This window comes from Grammomys surdaster, unplaced genomic scaffold, assembly GCF_004785775.1.
Source record: "Grammomys surdaster isolate TR1022 unplaced genomic scaffold, NIH_TR_1.0 259, whole genome shotgun sequence".
Lineage (NCBI taxonomy): Eukaryota > Metazoa > Chordata > Mammalia > Rodentia > Muridae > Grammomys > Grammomys surdaster.
Window position 1 is genome coordinate 3676575 of NW_021604700.1, and position 21119 is coordinate 3697693.

Below are 21119 nucleotides of genomic sequence, written 5' to 3' on the forward strand. Positions count from 1 at the left end.
CAGTTATGGCACAGTCTCTACACAGTTATGGCACAGTCTCTACACAGCCTCTCTGTTCAGACTTTTCTTATGCTCCCTAATTACTGGCAGAAAAAGCAACACCAAATAGGAATGAACATATCAACAGGGACTCTAGCCAAGCAATGCACCTTAGCAATGCTAATGGATTTTCTGCTTCCAACGTTTCATGTTGAATTGTGGCACCAGTATGTGGCCATTCTCCTTGGCATAAGAAACTTTCATCGTAAGTCCTTGCATTAAGCCCATCACACCAGTAAATCTTCAAGACCTAGCTTTCTTGGAATGCTCCATGTTTTCAGTTATCTTCCTTTAGTAGGAAAATCCAGCTGTGAAACCATGAATATTCTGCAAAGCTGATTACATAGCTCACACGTTCACCCCTACCAGAATAGAAACACCCCCCCCCTAAGATTAACGTAACCTAGAAGCTGTAAGACATCAATGCTGCTGCTCTGGGCAAGGTCTACAGTTCTCACATCTGCATAAGGCTTCCTTCTGTATTCTATATTACTAAGTCTACTGAGTGTTCTCTACTGGGGCTTCATACACAGAAGCTTGCTCTCAACGATGCCTACATCCTTGCCATTATAAAAAATATTTTTAAAAATTTGATTCTTCTTGCAATTTAAGGCCTTCCAAAGAAGTAATCTTAATTAATTTAAAAGTATAAAAACCAAACAAATCAGGAATGAAATGGTCAGTGTCTCTGGCTTACATTCAAATGTATAATGAGTTAGTACATGTTTTCTATTGAGATTTGAAAGTTGAATATTTTTTGGAAATCTAATGGAAAATTTTAAATTAATAACTTCTGTTGAGTTTCTTAGAAATCTATAAACTTGAAGGCTTTCAAGTTAAAAAATATAAAAAATATGATCTGTGAAATATATAATTTTGTTCTAAACTGCCATATTCTAATACTTAAGGTAAACATTCTAATTTCAAAGTGAAAGAAAAAGAATATGAATATCTGGTAACATTTCAGAGAGGGTAAGCCTCAATGGAAAACATCCATGGGAGGGGACAGGGCAACATGCACATGTCAGCTAGGGTGCTACACCTGAACCACGAAGGCTCACCACAAAGCCTGAACCACGACAAAGCACACTGCAGCTTACCGCTCTGCAAGTCTTCGCGCTTCTTCTGCCAAGAGGGTCATGTTGTTTGGCTCCCCTGTAGACTCTGGCTGAGTGATTGACTGGAGAGGAAACAAAACACTTATTCTCAAAAGACTGGGTTATTTAAGTTCCGTAAGGCAAGTATTAACACTAAATTTTTGTTAAATTCTTATATACAAAAAAATGCTTTTTCTTATTTTCAGAGATCTTTACCTTTGATTGGCACCTTTGGTTGGAAATTATTTCTATTTTGAATGCTGTGGAAGAGGCAAGTGAGAGAAAGAACCTAGACATCCCTCCATTTTTATCCAGTTCTTTCTGTTTTGGGACAATTGCTGAAGTCTGAACCTGACCTGACCTTCTCAGGCTCCTGTATTTGAATTCCTGGTCCTCATTTAGGAGAAGCTATGGAACCTTAAGAAGTGGGTCACTGGGATGGGCCTTTAGGGGTATAGTCTGTTCTGCTTCTGTCCCATTCTTGGCTTCTAGATCTGCTTGCTATATGAGAAGCCACCACATACTTCTCCCCCTACCAACAGCTGTCTCAGTGCTTTGTCCACACCGTGGAACCAAACAAATCTTTCCTGTCTTACCCTATTTCTGTTCACTTTGCCACAGCAAGGAAAAAAGCAACTGTTCCAATAACCATGAGTAGCATAGCCCTCCTGCTCCAGAGTGCCAGGTAGGAGGATGGAAACTCACACACTCTAATCCACCAACAGCTACAAATCACCCAAGGACCCACTCAACCCACCAGAACGTCAGAGTCACTCACCACATTGGCAGCAGCCATCTTTGCTTTCTCGAGCTCCCTAGAGGCGATCTCAATCAGCTGCTCTGTACTCGCCACTCGGGACCTTGCTCGATCAGCCAAGATCCCAGTCTCTTCAATAGTATTCCTGATATTCTGCAGTCGGCTAATTTGGCTGTGCAGACTACTGTTTACTCTCTGAAGGCGATCCATCAAATTTTGATCTACATCTGGAAGAGCATTTGAGAGACAGTCTGTACACGATCTGAAGGGGTCCGCCATCTGTGTACAGCTGTGGCACTGTATCTTTAATTTCCCCAACAGCATCTTTTAGGCACATTTTCCCTAACCTCTATTGTGCCACATCATGCTTCCATTGCTGCCAGCCCCACTGCACTGCAGCCTGAGTCCCTTTCCTAACCATCACTGGGTCCACAATCTTATATAATAGTCAACAAAGCAGAGATAATCAAGCATGCAGATGTTTGATGAAGAAAAGCAAAACTGATCATTATACTATGACACCCGCCATATTTTAGCACAACTACATACTAGTAAAGTCCTGCCAGTATAAAAGCCTAATACATAACTATTAAAAAGGACACTTGAAGCAGACGCCAGGAACGGTGCATGTCTTTAATCCCAGCACTCAGGAGACTGAGGCAGGTGGCTCTCTCTCTGTGTTCCAGGCCAATCTGGTCTACTTGGGAGCTCCAGGACAGCTACAGATACAAAGTAAAACCTAACATGAAACAAAACAAAACCCTGAAAGTGAAAAACAGACAAGCAAATAAAACAGCCCACCAGCGAGCTGCGGAAGTGTGGCAAACTCAACTTCTCAGTACTTTAAACTAAGTATACGTTTTTTTGCTTCTGTTCCAGCACTGGTATGCAATTTTCAATTGGATTTCAGCTTTTACATGGACCCTCAAGTTGAATTTTACTATATTCCATTCGTCTTAACCCTCATGCTTGGGTCCTAATAAATCAAGTGGTAAATATAAAGCTGTGTAAATATAAAGCCTGTCAGTATTAAATTCTCACACATCATGAGGTTTTATTAACATAGAAAACTTCAAGTTATATTCAAATTGACCAGTTCTGGGAACAGAAAAGAGCCTAGAAATAAATCCACACATCTGCAGCCAGCCAGCTCTCAAAAGAGTTGTTAAAAACATGCACCAGTAAAAGGATAGCCAGGAAACAGGAACGGGAGCGCAGACTACCACATGAAGATGGGGCTGTACCTTTAACTCCACCAGTCAGAAAAAATAAATAAAACCAACTCAAATGAACTAAACACTAGAACAGAAGGCCTGAAATAATGAAATTTACTGAAAGAAAACAAAAATGCTGCAGGACATTAGAATTGGCAAGGATTTTTTTGGCCAAGACCCCAAAAACACAGGAAATAAAAGTGAAACTGGACAAATTCAATTACATCAAACTGAAAGGCTACACAGCAGAGAGGACATCAAGAGAATGCAGAGACAACCAAGACCGGGAGAGAGTAAGCACAACTGTGCATCTGGCAGCACTTAAGAACTTTAAAGCTCATTATCAAAAAGGGAAAAAAGTTAATGGGCAACACACAGAAGCAGACATTTCTCATAAGAAGACACACAAACAGAAAACACATACATGAAAGATGTCTTAACAGCATCTATCACCAGGAAAATCAAGTCAAAAGCTCAATGAGAGACTCCCTGACCTCAGTCAGCATGGCTACTGTCAGAGATGGACTAGAACAAGCTCTAGTGAGGGTGGAGAACAACAACCCCTGCACACTGCTGGTAGGAGTGTCGTCCGTGCTGTCATGATGGAGAACATGATGGGGATTCCTGAAATTAAAACATGATCCAGTACCAGTAATCCCAATGCTAAGACATACTCCAGGGAAAAGTCAGAAACACCTGCAGTCCTGTCATGGAGACACTATTCTCAATAGCCAAGCAGTAAAAGCAATAATTGGGTCTACCACTCAGTGAGAAACAGCACATAAACACAAAGAGATACTGTTCCACCACAAAAGGGAATGAAATCCTGTCATTTGCAACTACATAGAAGGTGAAATAAGTCATACGGAGTGAAAAGTGCCTCGTGACCTTACCCAGATGTAGAAGTGTTAAAAATGTAATATCAACAATTGTGATGCTTTGCATATGCTCTGCCCAGGGAGTGGCACTATTAGAAGATGTGGCCTTGTTGGAGTAGGTGTGGCCTTGTTGGAGTAGGTGTGGCCTTGGTGTAGTAGGCATGGCACTGTGGGTGTAGGACCCTCATCCTAGCTGCCTGGAAGTCACTATTCTGCTAGCAGCCTTCAGATGAAGATGTAGAATTCTCAGCTCCTCCTGCACCATGCCTGCCTGGATGCTGCCATGTTCCCACCTTGATGATAATGGACTGAATCTCTGAACCTGCAAATGCTGTCCTTATAAGACTTGCCTTGGTCATGGTATCTGTTCACAGCAGTAAAACTCTAACTAAGAAACTATACAGTCTGATTATGGCAGCAGAAGGCAGGGATGGTGGAGGCTTGGTGAGGGTGGTGGGACATCGACAGTGAACAGTAAGTTAGGCAAGTCTACGAGGTTCTGATGTGCTACTGAATAGTGACTGGGGCAACTCTAACAATCAACACTATTTTAAAAAGACAGAAGGAAGGGTTTTGACAGTTTTCACCATAAATCAATAATAAATGTTTGAGGAGCAAAATATGTTTATCCTGACTTAAAATTTGTGCAATGCATATACGCACACATATCAAAATGTTACTATTCTATGAATATATGTATAATAATTTTAAGTTCAATATAGCACTTAAAATGAACTTAATTTTAAAAAACTGAGCAATTTTAATTTCAGTGTAATGCTGTGTTGAAATCTAAATTTTCCAAGGAATGTAAAAATATGAAAGTTCCACGATAGGATCGAATGAAATGTGTCTGGAAAACGGTAACTTGACAATGAGGTTCTGAAACCCTCGTGCTAAGTGACGCCCATGCCCAACTGCACACTGGGTCCTGCTTAGAGGACATCTGCACAGTTCTTCGATAATATAGAGATTTTTAAGAAACTATGGAAATAAAAACAAGTTTAGAACAGAAAAAAAAAACCCAGCCAATGTTGTTAAAGCAGCATGTATGCTTTAGACCCCAAATGCCACTCCTCATGGTCCAGTTCTCCAGCATGGCACAGAGAAGACAACAGAGACACTCTCGGGGAGGCATAAGTCAATGGTTCTTCAACTTCCAATGTCTGCTTGTCGGCCCTAAACCATACCTGCTTGTCGGCCCTAAACCATACCATATAATCTTCTTCCAAATCTGCAGTATAAGCACATTTCAGCTACAAGTGAGTATTTATAGTCTCAAAGACAAAGCCTTATGAAGGCATTCTTGGCCAGTTGGAACCTAAGCAGGAAAGGTCAGCTGGGAACTCACACAAATGAGGAACTTCAGAAAGGGACTTTTAACCCCAGCCTATGAGAGGCTCCCAGGTCTAGGAGAAGCAACACCCCTGTGCTTCTAGCTTGCAGGTAGTGCAAGGAAGTGTGGTGGAGCTTCCAGCCAGCAGACTCATCTGTGTGGGCACAGGAAAGATGTGGTTTCTGTGGCCAGAGGATGTTGCCAGTAGCTCAGCTATACCAGGGTGCGTGGAATGATGGTGCCCAGACTTGGTGCCTTTCTTTGGCCTGGGCCTACTCCTGCATGCTGGTGGTACTGGCCCAGAGCTTTCTATCACATCCTGATTAGCCCAACTGGCATGTCAGAATATAACCAATCTCATGATACTGTGTATACAGCAAACAACATGTGGACTTGTTGTTTTAATAAAGCATGCTAATGGAAAACCACACGCTGAAGTGGCTGACGAAACAAACATCATGAATGGGCAGGGCGTCCCTTCTTCCTGGGCAGTGTTTACCACTTAAAATGATACACACGAGCAACCCCAAGTAAATACATAAGCATCTAACATTAAAATAAGTCACTGATATCTTATGCTTTTCAATATCTAAAAAGGTCTCCTGTGGATTCTCATTAAATAAAAATAATAAACCAAACCAACTTGCCATAACCAGATATGTTCAGTTACTTCCTTTCCTATTTCAATTATCATAAAAAAATCAAAATTCTATACATTAGTGATATTTCTATGAAGAGAAAAAGCAACATACTTAGTTTCTGACCTATATTCTTGCACAAGCTGACTTCTCTATGTAACTCCAAATGGATACATGTATATAAACTCAAAGAGAAGTTGGTTACTGCTGTCCCATGCTTGCTAATTTTAATGAACATTTATTATGTGCATCTGGGAGCACACTTGTTCCATGATGGAAAGCCCTATACCAAATGGGCTGAGTCTGATGAGCATCCTGCAAACAGGAGGAGACTTTATCCACCTTCTCATCACTGGCATTGAGCTCAGGGCCAGGCTTACTACAGGCACTTAATAATTGTAGAAACGAATTTGGTTTTAAAAGTTGGTTGTTTCTTTTGGGGGGGGAGGAGGGAGGAGGGGTGTTTCGAGACAGGGTTTCTCTGTGTAGCCCTGGCTGTCCTGGAACTTACTCTGTAGACCAGGCTGGCCTCGAACTCAGAAATCCACCTGCCTCTGCCTCCCAAGTGCTGGGATTAAAGGCATGCGCCACCACTGCCCGGCTTAAGAGATTTTTTAAAAAAAGCCTAGTTTAGAGTAAGAACAGCACTTAGGAGGTAGAGGCAGGAGGATCTCTGAGTTTATGGTCAGCCTGATCTACAGAATGAGTTCCAGGACAGCCAAGGCTATTATACAGAGAAACCCTGTCTAGAAACAAACAAACAAACCAAAACCCTGAGAATTTCATAAAACTATTCAAATTAGAAATGAGATCAGCAGGTCACGCAGTTTGATCACGATACCTTTGACTTCCTGAGCCTCACGGAGGAGGTCTGTAACCTCCCTCTCTGCTTCCTTCAGTCTGTCCTCAAAGGCCTGATCTGTCACCATCTCATCCCCGGTCCCAAGGTTTGCTATGAGGCTCTCTAACTCCTGGAGTTTCACTCGATGCTCAGCAACCTGAGGAGGACAGAAAAAAGAGAGGTAGGCTGTGTACACTGCAGGAAACAGGAGCTCTGCATGAGGGAGGTCTGTACCGCTCACAGACAGCAAAGGCTATTTCTCTGGTTTCCATGGCAAGCTTTTGGTACCATTCTTCCTGCACATACAGCTTACTGACAGCTCCAGTCCTGACCGCTCCCTTGAGCATCATTTACATCCCTGCATCTCAAACTGAACTCTAGAATCTGTTCTCCCTGGGGACCTAAAACCATCTCCAGCAACATTAAGCAATAACCCCAAGGCCTATTCTTGATTCTTCTTTTTCCCAGTGCTGGTCTCTCTTGTCCATGCAAGGGCTTCCCCTTCACCCCATCCCTAATAATCTTCTTCACATGGCAGTCATGACATTCCTCGTACTGGACTTTTGTACATTATTCCCACTGGATTTGGAAATAATTTCCCAAACTCCTCGCTTACAGACAACACAGTCCTATATAACTTGCCACCAACAAAGTTCTTCCCAGGGCAGGATCCAGGCCGCTTCCAGGTTCTAGGCCTTTGCCTACCACATTCCTCCTCACACGGCTTCCGCTTCTATCCTGAGGATCTGACATCACAAGAGTTTCCTTGCAAGGGCCTTGCACAGTTATTACCTATTCCTTTCCATCAGGCACCTCTCTCAGTACCTCTCTTACACATGCGGTTCTGGTCATTCCCCCTCACTAGAACACACACCTCTGAGAAGAGACCAAGTCCAATGTGTTCATCATTTTTTCCTCTGGAGCTTAGAGTAGACTAAGTTTCTACTTCACATTTGCTGAAGGAATGAGTGAGTGAGTGAATGAATGAATGAATGAATGCCCTACTGAGGGCTTACCTTATCCTTCACCAGCCGGTAACAAGCTGGACACTCCTGGCAGCCAGGCCAAGACCGATTGTAGAAATAGTTCTCTTCACACTGGTCACAGCGATTGCCCACAAAGCCTTCCCTGCATTCGCAACGGCCGTCATCTTTACATTGGAGTGAAAGAGATCCTTCATGGTGACAGTCACAAGCTATGGAACGAGGAGACAACTCTCACTGTAACTCAGACTGATTGGACCATCACTCTGAGTACTTATGGAAAATTCACTTAGGAGATTTTTAAATGGCTAAGTCCACGTAGCAGACAAGATAGACATTTTAAAGGGGAAAGTAAGTTGTGAAATAACATGAGTATCCTTTGGAGCACATTTTGTGTGTGACATATGTGTACACACATGTGCATGCATGTGCCTACAAAGGTCAGAGGTCAACACTGGTTATCTATCCCCCTCCACCACCTTTTACCTAATTTCTGTTGTTTATTTTTGTGTGTGTTTTTGAGACAGGGTCTCATTATGTAGCCTTGCTTGGCCTGGAACTCACTATGGAGACCAGGATGGCTTCCAACTCACAAGAGCTCTGCCAACCTTTGCTTTCGAGTCCTGGACTTAAGGCAGAGCCGCTGTGTTGGCATGAAAGGTGTATGCCACTGTGCCCAGATCTCCCTTATATTCTGAGACATGTATGTCAACCTGACCTGCTGGCCACTGAGCTCCAGGGATCTACCTGCCTTTTTCTATGTGTACTAGGGATCTGAACTCAGGCACTCCTGGTCGCTTCATCAACTGAGTCACTTCTGCATCCCCTTGGGGCACATTTTATGTGGTAATAATTACATGGATATCAGGCATGGTGGAGAATATGCCTCTGGGAGGTAGAAGAAGGGGAAGTGAGGTCAGCCTGAGCTACACAAACAACACACACACTCACACACACACGGACACGCACACACATTCACACACGCACGGACATACATGCACACACACAGACACACGCATGCGCATGCACACACACACACACAGCCTATTAAATGGTGTAGTGCTCTTTATGCTTCAGGAATTCCTTTCTACTTTCGTCTTTCCACAGCTTCAATTTCTCTAAGAAATAAGAAAACCCAAATGCTAACACTTCTTGCATTTCTTTACAGTTTGTTTTCTCACTTTGCTCTCTGAACTTACTCAATGACTTATTCTACATTCCACAGAAGAACTGAAGGAATTCAGAAAGCAAAAAAATCCAAAGCTGTACTGATTTTCAGGCAAGTGTTTACGCCAAGGAGAAGCAGATGTTTACACGCAACCAAACCAAAGAGGCTCCAAGGGTGGAAGGTAACCACAGTAAGCCAACAGCGGCTGAGCAGAACCCAGGGCGGTTTCCTTATCTGCAGTGACGATGCAATCGATAAACAAGTCTTAACAAGCAGAGTGGGCAAGCTCAGTACTTAAGGGGAGATTTTTTTTTTCTTTAGAAAACAAGATTACAAGGAGGAATAGGTATAAGAAACTAGAAAGACATCAACAAGGGGGTTACAGAGGAACCAAAAGGCCCTTGATTTCCAAAGTTTTATAATATTTATAATTTATAATATTCACAGTCTCTTCCATGGCACAGAGGCTATCAATGTCTGGGAGACACTGCACTAAAGTCACCATGTCTTACGTTTGCAGCCTTCAGGTCCAAACCCGAAGTGGTTGGTCTCACAGCGCTCACAGTGCTGACCGGTGATGCCAGGCTGGCACTCACACTGCCCGGTGCGGATGTCACATTGCCCATTGGTGGAACCCAAAGCATGGCAGTCACACCTGAAGAGAAGCACAAGACATTTCTAGGGTAAGAGAGGAGAGTGCAAGCAACATTCTCTACCAAAAGGCAGCATGTTAAGGACTATTTGTCGGGATGTTAAGGTCTGTTCCCTTATGTCCAAACACTTTCTGTGAGTGCTATTCAGGGCTCTTTGTCAAGACTTCCTAATATCAGCAACCTCCACACTAAACCCTAATGACTGAGAACTGGATAGACTCCCAGGCTGCAGCCCTGATGAGTCTGTCTCAGAAGAAACCTTGCAATCTGCATTTTGAAGTATCTGACACACCAGGACTGTCACTGTCACTTACTTAAGTTCTCTTATACAGTGCCATTCCTGCATAAGACACTAAAAACAATTCCTAAACATCATCAAGCCAGCTTTTAAGAATAACTTGGAAATATGTACTTCTTATGATACAGACAGCAAGGATCACTTCACACAAAAACTCAAGTCTCACCTCTCGCAGCCTTGCCCGCTCTGCAGGTTATAGAAGCCAGGGTCACAAGCGCCACAGTCCCGGCCAGACACATGAGGCAGACACTGGCACTGCCCAGTCACCGGGTTACAGCTGCTCTGCTGCTGTACTGTCCCATAGGGATTGCAGGCGCAGGCTAGGGTGGGAAGACAGAGAGAGCAACAGATGGAAATCACCAGGGAATGCACTAAAACATAAGACACTTGAACAGGTTCTTTAGGCCTGTGTTGTCTCATACAGAAGCTGATAGGCACAGATAGTCTTGTCTTGGCAATCTGAACAGAGATATGCTATCAATTAAAACACATGGACTTTGTAAACATAGGGTAAAAAAGAACCATCTCATTAACAGTTTTTAACTGATTATTACCTGCATAATAATAAGCAATACAATGTCAGCTACATTGTTATAATAAATTAATTCACCTGTTTTATTATTTTTGAGTGTAGCAGTATTAAGTTATGTAAGTGGTTCATACTGCATTTGTGCAAACTTTTGTAAGTACTAAAAGAGACTCCACGATGGATCTGCATATCAAGGTGTGTGTGTGACTGAGTCTGGCCAGAGGCTAACCTTTGCATTTGTCTGCTGGATTGGGAGCCAGGGGATTCCCGAAAAACCCTTCTTTGCATCGGTCACAGTAGAAGCCAGCTGTGTTATAGATGCACTTCAGACATTCTCCCGTCAGGCGGTTACAGTTGCCAACTGCGTTGGGGTCTATGTTGTCATTACATTGACACGGGCGGCACAGTCTCACTGGTCCATTGCTGCCCAGGGGGTCTCCAAAGTAGCCGTCATCACAGAGTTCACATCTCTTACCTGGAAACGAGAGGATCCGAGGTTAAAGGAGAAAGGCCTGAGGCATTCCTGCTCTAGATTACCAGTAGGTACATACAAGGACTTGTGGTATGGTGTGAACAGGAAATCCAGGCCTCAGCACTGGGCCAAGGCAGTGGAGTGGCCTTGACATACTTCCTCAGTAGGGCAGTCCCTGGTTTGCCTACCTTGTTTTAAACTCTCTGACAATTAACCAAGATGATGTGTTAAAATTCTTGGTGAATGAGACAGGCCCAAGGTTTACCATCCTCTGCATTCCCAAGGAATAACCCATCTACACAGCCTCAAGCTGAACTTAAAAAGACGAAGTACAACCTTTGATGCTTTAAGTTTTCCAAATGACAGGCCGAGCAGGGTCTCTCTTAACTTATAAAAGACATCCACCATCCCTGGTCAAGCACTGTCAGCTAATGTCGAACTCCAGAAGAGAATCAGGTATCACCCACCCATGTCTGCTCCATCCTTCCCCACATCCCTGCCACCGGCACCTGGAGATGGGCTCTTCCATCTGTGCAGCCAACAGGGCCTAAGAGAGGCCAGTGTTTCTCAGTAATTAGGTTTGTTTGCTAACTCACTATACAGCTGCCTGTGAGCATCTCCTATCCACACCAGCACTCTTCCAGGGTGTGAGTCGGTGGATGTGGTCTCTGCTCCCATGAAGCTGCTACTGCAGTTAGAGGGACAGCATAGATATGCACACGAGACGTCAGATGCAGACAAACACAAGAACATTAAACCAAACCCCGTGGCTAAAATGACAGTGAAGGTGTAGGCCATTTTACATTGGGAGACGAGGCATTAGGATTAGAATTCAGATAAGTCTGTCAGGAGAATACCTATGGGAACACTTCTGAACAAGGCTATACACAGAAACAGAACCAACTAACCCAGGTCGGACCATGGTGGCAGGAAGGTTTAAATTCAAGTGCAGTGACAAGCTACTAGGCAAGTCACGTGTGTGTGTGTGTGTGTGTGTGTGTGTGTGTGTGTGTGTGTGCGCGCGTATACCATAGTAAGCCCAGTGGTAGAATACAGACTTGGTAGCTTGATCATCAAACTCATATGAAAATCTCCAGTTGAAATAAAAAGGTGATCAAGGGGTACCCAAGAGGAAAGGGAAGAAAACCAAGGAGAGTGAGAGGTCAGAATACAGATCTGGGGATAGTCAGCCACACTGTCCAGCACGGCCATGATACTGACCACTAGACCTGACAAGCAAACACACAGGTCAAGAAGCCGAGCAGGAGGTAAGGCAGAGGGCAGAAATGAGAATGCAGGAGAGCAGAGGGGAATGGGGGATCCTCCTGGCCCTGCTGAGGGCAGCCACCAGCCTCCCACAGAGCCATCATCACAGGGTACAAAGGTGGCATTCCAGCTATGATGCCTCCTCTGATAGTGTAGTTAGTCCACAGGCAATCTACACTTCAAAAGCTTGAACTGTGTTTTGAATCAGACTAAAACAGAAACACCAGGTAGCCTGAGTTAAACTCATTCCAAAATGCAATTTGCTTTCAAAGTGTAGGGTCAAAGTTCAACTCCCACACTCCTTACTCGAATTGACCAAGGAGCATGCCGTGTAGCCCTGGTTTTGTCTTCCTGCCCTTCACAGTGAAGGCAAAGTAAGCCAGGGACCGGTGGTCTGCTAGTGAACCCGACCCCTCCGTGGTCAGAGTAGCTATGATCACCTAAAATAGATATAATTTTTATGTTCTTTGGGAAATGAATGGAGACAGAGGTCTACCCAAAGCTCTTTTTTTTGTTTGTTTGGTTTTTGTTTTGTTTTGTTTTTTTTTGGTTTTTGAGACAGGGTTTCTCTGTGTAGCCCTGACTGTCCTGGAACTCACTCTGTAGACCAGGCTGGCCTCGAACTCAGAAATCCACCTTCATTTGCCTCCCAAGTGCTGGGATTAAAGGCGTGTGCCACCACCAACCAGCTACCCAAAGCTCTTTAAATAAATAAATAAATAAATAAATAAGGCGTGTGTTCCCAATCTAATGTGACGGACTCTGAGATGATGGAAGGGTGATTCAGAGAAAGAATTTTAAAATTGCCATTTCACATGAACAATTCCAGACAAGCCAGCAATGAAAGCCCAGTTTGGGTTATCACTTTACGAGATAACGTTATACGGTGACAGTTCTATTTGTAGTCACAAGGGTGTGTTGCAGCCCCAGCTCACCAGTGCCTTGCCACACAGCCTTGGACATGGCACTCAACTGTTTCTGTGTCCTTCTTAGTCACAGCAAAACAACAGCCACAGTTCCGTCTTGGGGCTGTGAGGTTGCCTGAGGAAGGCTGTGTAAATGCTGACAACTGTATAGACTCTGAAAGGACAGGGAGCAAGGCAGACTCACCAGCTGTGCCAGTTGGACAGTGCGTGCACACCACTTCCTTTGTCTTTGGGACAATGGCACAATTTGAGCCACCAGGGCAGGGACAAGGCTGGCAGTCAGAGGAGGTGCCCAGGGTTGAGTCTCCATAGTACCCATCACTACATTTCTCACAGTGGGGGCCGGCTGTATTGTCTCTGCAGTCACAGACACCTATTGTGAGAATAGAGATACACCATCAGGTAAATGACAAGAAGACAATGGATGCCACTACTAACGGCAAAAGGACCCGCAGGCCCAGCAGTGGCCTCAGGCCTTCTTACCTGACTCAGGGTCACAGGTCTCACTGTGCCCATTACAGGTACAGAGCACACACGGGCTGTAAGGTCCAAGGCTTGGAGTCTCTCTTCTGTAGCCTGGGAGGCACATCTCACAGAACTGCCCTCCATACCCCACTGGACAGGTGCAGGACTCCACCCACGTGGCAGGGACTCCAGGCCCAGGAAGAGCACTTTGCAAGGTGACATCATCCAAATACCCAGCACCTATTTTGATGTGGAAAAGAGAAGCACTGAGGTGCCTTCCAGCTCCCAGAAGCTCATCAAGCTTGTGAGAAGCCAGACTCAAGAGTACAGACAAAACTAACCATCAGTTTAAATCACTCATCGGGAACGGCAACCAGAAAACAGCATCCAAGGCAACCATGTGTTACAGGGTACTCGTGGAGCCGAGGTATGGCAAAGTTATAGAAACATATCACACACACACACACACACACACACACACACACACACACACGGAAGATTGTATAGCTCTGACAAGTGTGCAATCCACCCAAAGCCATTAGGTCATGAGTCATGCTCTTGCATTTCCATGAGCTAGACCAATGGCCCATCCAATCTAGCAGAACCAGCTGCTATGCTCTAAGGCTATAAAGTGGCCTTGGAGATACCATCATGGGTAAAGTACACTCCTCCCATGTTATGGAACATGACTTGGTGTTTATACAATTCACGTGAAAACTGACCACCTAGGCCGAAGGAAACTTCTATTGCTGGCTTGAACTTAACTTTTAGTAGGAGTACGGCTTTTTTCCAGTCAGATCATGACTTATGATGTACTTCCAATCTCTAAACATTCTTCTATCTCCCTGGCCTAAAAATATTCTCCCTTTAATCTTGCTCCTACTCCCCAATGATAATTCATCTCTTTTCCTCTCTTTCAAACTTCTTGAAGAGAATATTCTTTATTTTACTTTCTCACATTCACAATCACTGTTCAGAGAGTCCTGGGATCTTGCTCAGTTTCCACACTAAGCCAAAGCTAAGCTCCTTCCAGTCACCTCTCCATGCCCAGCTAAAACCCAGTGGTGCTTTTGTCCCAAACCTACAACTATTCTTTCTTCCCCAAATTCTCCTCCGTGGGCCTCAGGGCACAGACTTCAACTCTGCTTATAGGATCCCATTCCCTTTCTCTGTTTTCCCAAATTTAAAAGTAAATGACCAAAATGTAGACAACTTCTAACCTACATTTATAATCCAAACCTCTTCCAAGGGCCCAGATCCATATTAGTATTTACTTATAAAACATTTCCATCTGGATACACTCATGCAGGGATTTCAAAAATAACCAAACAAACACCCCAACACATCTAAGTTACAGCTTTTACTTACCCAAAGGGAAAAAAGCTCTCATCAGTAAGTTCTTGAAGGCATATTTTTAAACCCTTGTTTACACAACATTAAAGCAAATGTTCACAGGATCATACATAGTCTCTGATAAGTTAGCCAATAGTTCAAATCACTTGATAATTATATGGTAGTAAACAAAAAGAAATGAAGGTTGAAGGTCAAGCAAGTTGAACCAGTAATTAATAATAAGACTGAGAAAAATCTATATACAATGGCATTTCAATTGGCTTATTAATTATAAAATACAACTGTCACTAATTTTAGTGAATGTTCTCCAGATCCTTGCAGAGAGTTTCAAAGTACATGTTAATATATAGTTGATAATACAGTTGATCAGTGTGAACACATCAGGACAGGACCTTTTCTTTCGCATGAGTCCTTCTACCCAGTCACCTTCTGACTCAACTCCTAATGACATCACAACTCACTTCTCTCACTGTATGTGCCACGGATCTTGATAGAGGTCAAATTGTTTAGGAGCTTCTGAAATTCAAAGGGGGAGAGAGCAGGCCTCCAAGGGTAATCCGTTGCTTCATGGAGCCTGGAGACAAAGAAAGGACACAGAACCTCTGTAAGGATAATTGGCAAGGAGGCTGGTTCTTGCCACCACAGGCAATATTGAAAATCTAACCAAATAAAGACAGCATTGCCAGTTTCTCAGTACAACTAGAAAAGAGAAAGATAAAAAGAAAAAAAAAAGGCTCATGTCAATAATCCATAAGGGTTTTTTTGTTTGTTTGCTTGTTTTGTTTTTACAGAGAATTTAGCTATGTAATCTAGGCTGGCCTTGAACTCCTGGCATTCCTTCTGCCTCAACCTCTACTGGTCTAGGATAATTAGCATGAGCCACCACATCTAGCCCAGAAGTTTTTCTTTAAAACACACCTTGAGGTCAGATCAACTTAGATAAAACACTTAGAAAACCACTTTCTCTTTCTCAGCTGGTAGGCCTGAATTGACAGAACAGTCTCACCTGAAGATGTACTTCACAGTAGTCTCGCTAGGATAGGAGTTTCCCTGAGCAATCAAGGGCACAGATACTCTCAAGCCAGCGCCTTCAAGCACTAGGTCCTCTGCAGAGAGGCGAGTGTCCCGTCTGTCCACTCGGAAGGAGAAGGAAAGGTTCTGCCCGTAACTCAGGACCTGGTTGCCCAGGAACTTTGCTAGAAGGCAGACATTAGACTGGGTCAGAGTGTGAGGATGTGACCAAGAGAAGCACCCAGAAAGCCATGTGGCTTTGCAACCTCACTTACCCGGGGCGATGAAGTATCTAGGGAAGTAACTGTCAGAGATCACAGCGATATCCTGCCTGTCTGAGGACCACTCGAGGGACGCCTCTGAGCCATCTCTCTGTTCCACACGCCACCCATCCTCATCTGCAGGTAGGGACGAAGAACCCAAGCACACTCAGATGACAAACATCCTATATCCAGGCCCCACAAAATGTATGAAACCGCACTTTCTATAGAGAAAATCACCAATAAAAAAAAATTGACCCTACAACAGAACCTATATATATTGTCCCCTGAAAGACACATTTTGCTGTATTTTTAATAAAATATTTATAGTTACTGCTTACTATATATAGTACATTCTCTAAAACCATATGTATGTTCTCATTAAAGGGCCACACAAGAGAAAAACCATGTGTATTAGTAGCATCAGATGTTCCTAGTATCAAAAACCCTCCCAAGTTACTGATTCAAAAAAAATATCCATACAGAAATGGTTTCGGGAGTTCTGGAGGCCTGTGAGGCGGTGACTAAGAGATAACTTACCAGTGTGAAAGGTGGAGGAGATGTCATAAACACTGTAGCCGACAGCATTTGTGCACACAGAAGAATGCCCAAAACAGAAGCAGGGTGTGCAACCCTTAGGATTAGACGACTCCAGATTAAAAAACCCAGGTTTGCATCTGAAAGAGAGTAAGGCATGATCAGCCATTGCTTTCTCGGGAAGTCTGACGCCAAGGAAGACACTGGAGAAAGCTGGAGCTACCTCTCACAGCTGAAGCCTTCAACGTTGTCTTTGCAAACACATCTTCCTGTTTCAACATTACACTCGTCTGTGCTGCCAGAAGGATCGCAGGAGCATGGCCTGTTTGAGGGTAATAGAATTAAATAAAAAGAACCGACAGGAAAGAAGCCTCTCTCTGAAAGTCGACCTGTTTTACACAACAGCAGATTCTACACACAGAGCATTGCTAAAGGACAGGGTAAACTCCTGCCATTGTTATATTTGGATTTGGTTTCAGTCAAGAATACTCATCACTGGTGATAAAACCTAACACTGTGCACAATAACTTAAAACTAGTAAGAAACACTTTTTTGTACTCTCCAAAACCCCGAGGGCATCATCATGTCTAGTCTGGAAGCCTGTTGACCATTACTGCTGAGAAAGTGTTCTCACTATAGATACTGCTTCCCTGTGCAGATTCAGGACCAGTCTCTGGTTCTGAAAACATTTACCTGCATCCTGCCTCAGTGAGGGAATGGAACCCAGGCTGGCAACGGTCACACTTGTCGCCCATCACTCCAGGCTTACAGCTGCACCGGCCATAACTGTCACACTGTGTGCTGAGAGAACCTAAAATGCAATGAGTTCATGTTCAACCCCAAGTCTGGACAGACGGATAAGTAAAAACCAATGTCAAAGCAAACACAAGCAGGAGCAATAAGCAAAGCCTGACGACCAGTATGCCATTTCTAGATGACAGAGAAAATCAGGACTGAATTCCAAATGACAGCTCTTTGTAAATCATAGCTTTATAAGCCCTAACAGGCACACCCCGAAGTAAATCTACCCTCTGCTCTTGAACAAAACTGTACCCAGCGATACAGTACACACAGACAAGTCTAGTCTCTGGCAATCAAATGTTCCTTAAGGCTTCCATCTAGAATTTTAGTATACAAAAGCACAAACAACAAAATATTAGCCCAAGTCCCATCCCCTCCCCAAAAAGATCATAAGAGATGAAATGCTACATATCTCTAGACAGACACTAACGTGCTGTACACAGCTCAGCTCTCTACGGACATCAGACTAAACAAAATCATTAACAAGGAAAAGCCTTTCGTAGTCAAAGTTCAAATGGTCTATGACCCAGCTGCCAATTATTTACAGAACCACTTACTTCTTCTATACACACTAGAAAGTTATCTGAGAGTTCAACTTGCTTAGCATGAAGGAGCAGTGAGACGTTTATAAGCTAGAACAGCATACATGCTGCCACCTTTACTGTGCACATGCTCAGAAAGCAAAGCTTTCTTTCCTGGGGCTCAGGAGATTCCTGTTTCATCTTACTCCACCCAGTGAGATGGATGTCACTCACCAATGGGGCTGCAGTGGCATGGAGAGCAGGCTTCTGTGTTCCCCAGACGGAAGAAATTCTCCCGGCACCTCTCACACTTGGCACCATCTGTGTTATCGCGGCAGTTGGTACAGTGGCCGCCATGTCCAGTGGAACGGTATAGTTCAGGGTCGAAGTAGCATTCTTGGGATCGGCCATTGCAGTCACAAGCTAAATATACAAGTTATGCCAGATAAGTATACCTTTAAAGAAAATGTATGTCTATATCTGTGTGAGTGAATGCCACGTGTGTATTGGGGGACGCCTGCAGAGGGTTAGATCCCAGCTGGAGTTAGGGGCAGTGGTGAGCCGCCCAACACAGGTGCTTTATTAGGAAATAAACTCTGGAAGATGAGTAAGTGTTCTCAACCTGTGAGTCAGCGCAGTAGCCTCCAAGACGTGTATGCCTTTAAGAAAGACTCTTGGTGGGCGGTGGTGGTGCACACCTTTAATCCCAGCACTTGGGAGGCAGAGGCCGGCGGATTTCTGAGTTTGAGGCCAGCCTGGTCTACAGAGTGAGTTCCAGGACAGCCAGGGCTACACAGAGAAACCCTGTCTCGGGAAAAAAAAAAAAAAAAGACTCTCAAAAAAACCAAACCACAATTTCCTACATCTCTGTGACAGGTGGTATAGAATAAAAACGACTATTGGGTACACTGTTTATTTAAAAATCCAGTATATCTACAAATTCAGAAAGCCTGGCCATCCATCACTTTACTAAGAAATATCTATCCTTATAGAAAACGGATACATAAGAAGAACTCCTATATTCAGAAAAGAATCTGTCTCCCAGTGGCTCTTCTTACATAAGAGCCAAGTCAAATGATTGTTTTTCTAACTGTGTTCTTAGACAGGATTTTACTATGCAGTGATGGCTGGTCTGGAACTCACTCTGCAGACCTGGCCTTGAGTCATACATCTGCCCGCCTCTGCCTCCCAGCGCACCCTGGGGTAACAGCATGCATCACCACACCCATTTTCCTAACTCTTTATCCTCTCCTAGCACTGAGAGCAAAAACAAGGTACTAATTTTTCATGCATCTTTTCTTTGAACATTTGCCTCAACAATTCAAACACATTAAGACACCAGCTTCCAAGGGGCCAGATTACTCTCTCCAGACCAGGGAACATGAGACTTGTAGGTTTAAATTAGCTTGTCCGATGACGCAAGCAGAATTACAGGGAAATCTAGACACTTCAGATCCATCTGCTGGGCAACCACAGTCCTAACTAGGTCATCTGTTAAATACAACCATACTTTAAAACTAAGTAACTGGCTGGCCTTGGCAGTGTGCACTTAGAAGGCAATTTTCTATGTGTCTGAGGCTAGACTAGTCTCCACAGTGAGTTCCAGACCAGGGCTACATACTGAGTTCCGGTCTCTAAAATAAACAAATAAATAAATATTTGAGTCTTTAGTGCTGCTTTTAGTGAGATGACTTTCTCAGACTTAATCTGTCCAAAGCACATATAAGCTCTTGGCCAGCACATAAAAACAAAGTTTTGCTTGATTTATGATACTTTTCAAACTATTTTAAAAGATATTTGAATATGTGTTTTCTACATTTTTAGAAACTTGAGTTGCTGGCACCAAGTTTGTTAAGCTGGTACCCGCCCCTTTTCAGTAGCTGTTGTACAGTGCCTTCCCCTTTCACTTGCTCTTTGTCTTACCCCAAGCTGTTCTATGTCACTTTGGAGTCAACCCAGCCTTCCAGAGGAGTGGTCCGGTGTGGATCAGGAGGCAGAGTGGTTCTCATGTCCACTCTGTTCCTGCCCAAAGCTGCCACAGCATGTGCTGTGCCTCTCTCATAAACAGCTAGGATAAGAGAAGACAGCCATTTTCCTGCCTTGTCTAGCCTCAGTTTCTGGATTGTCCTGCTATAGTCACATCATCCATGAACTTTACTCTGAAGGGTTAGTCCTGAAAAGACTATGGAGGAAAGCAAACCCAGTGAACTCCTTATCAAAGCTGGTTAGCAGCGAACTAACAGTATTTTGTTTGCTCTTATTTCCTGGATAGACTAGAAACATGGCATCTGCATGCACATTACTTTTCAAATGCACATGTGTTTAGATGACATGTTTTAGGAGTGCTTCATGTACCTCTTTCACGAGTCCTCACCTTACAACATCCAATTACATTAGTGTGGTAATGGGATTAAAGGAGCTCCTGGAATGCTTAGAAACACTAGTGGAAGCTAGAAAGTTTATCAACAACTCTGGGGTTTGTTGGGAGAAATTAAAGATGAATCTGCTCAAGACAGCTCAGTGAAAACAGTCAAAAGTCAGGAGGTAGTTCCTTCTCAAGGTGCTGTGGTAATTGCTCCAAGTTCCAAGTGTCCCTTTTCTCAGTCTTTCTGTTTTTCACCCTAACAAAGAACTCAAGAACACTGTGGTTGCTTTAAAGGTTGTTCCTATTAAGCCTTTCACAAATCACAACTCTACGTTTCCTCTCCAGAGTTCTCCTCTCAGGCTGTGCAAAATCAAGACATTATGAAGGATAAACATTTGTTAACTTCTTCATCTTGACCCTTACTAGGGCACAGGACCTACCCCATCTCCCAAAGCCACCCAGATTTGCAGGGCAGTGTCTGGGCAAACTCTTCCCACTATTCCCATTGGTCAGAGAAAGGAAAGATGAATCAAGTCAGTGTACCTGACACATGCTAACCAAGCTGGCTGCTTGAGTGAAGGAATCTGAACAAGTGTACCTAGGGTGATGCACGCCCACAGATCCCATCAACTCTCAAGAGAAACTATTTAGGGGAGAAATAATGTCTGTACTTATGTCTGTACATATATACAGACTTTTCTCTATTGTCCTATT

The 21119-nt window shown here is 43.7% G+C and overlaps 1 protein-coding gene across 1 annotated transcript in view; it reads right to left on the reverse strand.

Moving 5' to 3' along the window:
• Positions 1-21119, reverse strand: part of Lamc1 (laminin subunit gamma 1) — a 116654-nt gene that overhangs the window by 12857 nt on the left and 82678 nt on the right. Inside the window, exons 5-20 of the mRNA XM_028775725.1 lie at positions 18275-18463; positions 17412-17529; positions 16942-17040; positions 16722-16858; positions 16197-16319; positions 15917-16106; positions 15372-15484; positions 13576-13797; positions 13277-13465; positions 10658-10903; positions 10066-10219; positions 9461-9603; positions 7814-7992; positions 6798-6954; positions 1915-2120; positions 1140-1219 (exon numbers count right to left, since the gene is read on the reverse strand). Coding sequence (XP_028631558.1) covers positions 1140-1219; positions 1915-2120; positions 6798-6954; positions 7814-7992; positions 9461-9603; positions 10066-10219; positions 10658-10903; positions 13277-13465; positions 13576-13797; positions 15372-15484; positions 15917-16106; positions 16197-16319; positions 16722-16858; positions 16942-17040; positions 17412-17529; positions 18275-18463 — 2545 coding nt within the window. The remainder of the gene's footprint in view (positions 1-1139; positions 1220-1914; positions 2121-6797; positions 6955-7813; positions 7993-9460; positions 9604-10065; positions 10220-10657; positions 10904-13276; positions 13466-13575; positions 13798-15371; positions 15485-15916; positions 16107-16196; positions 16320-16721; positions 16859-16941; positions 17041-17411; positions 17530-18274; positions 18464-21119) is intronic.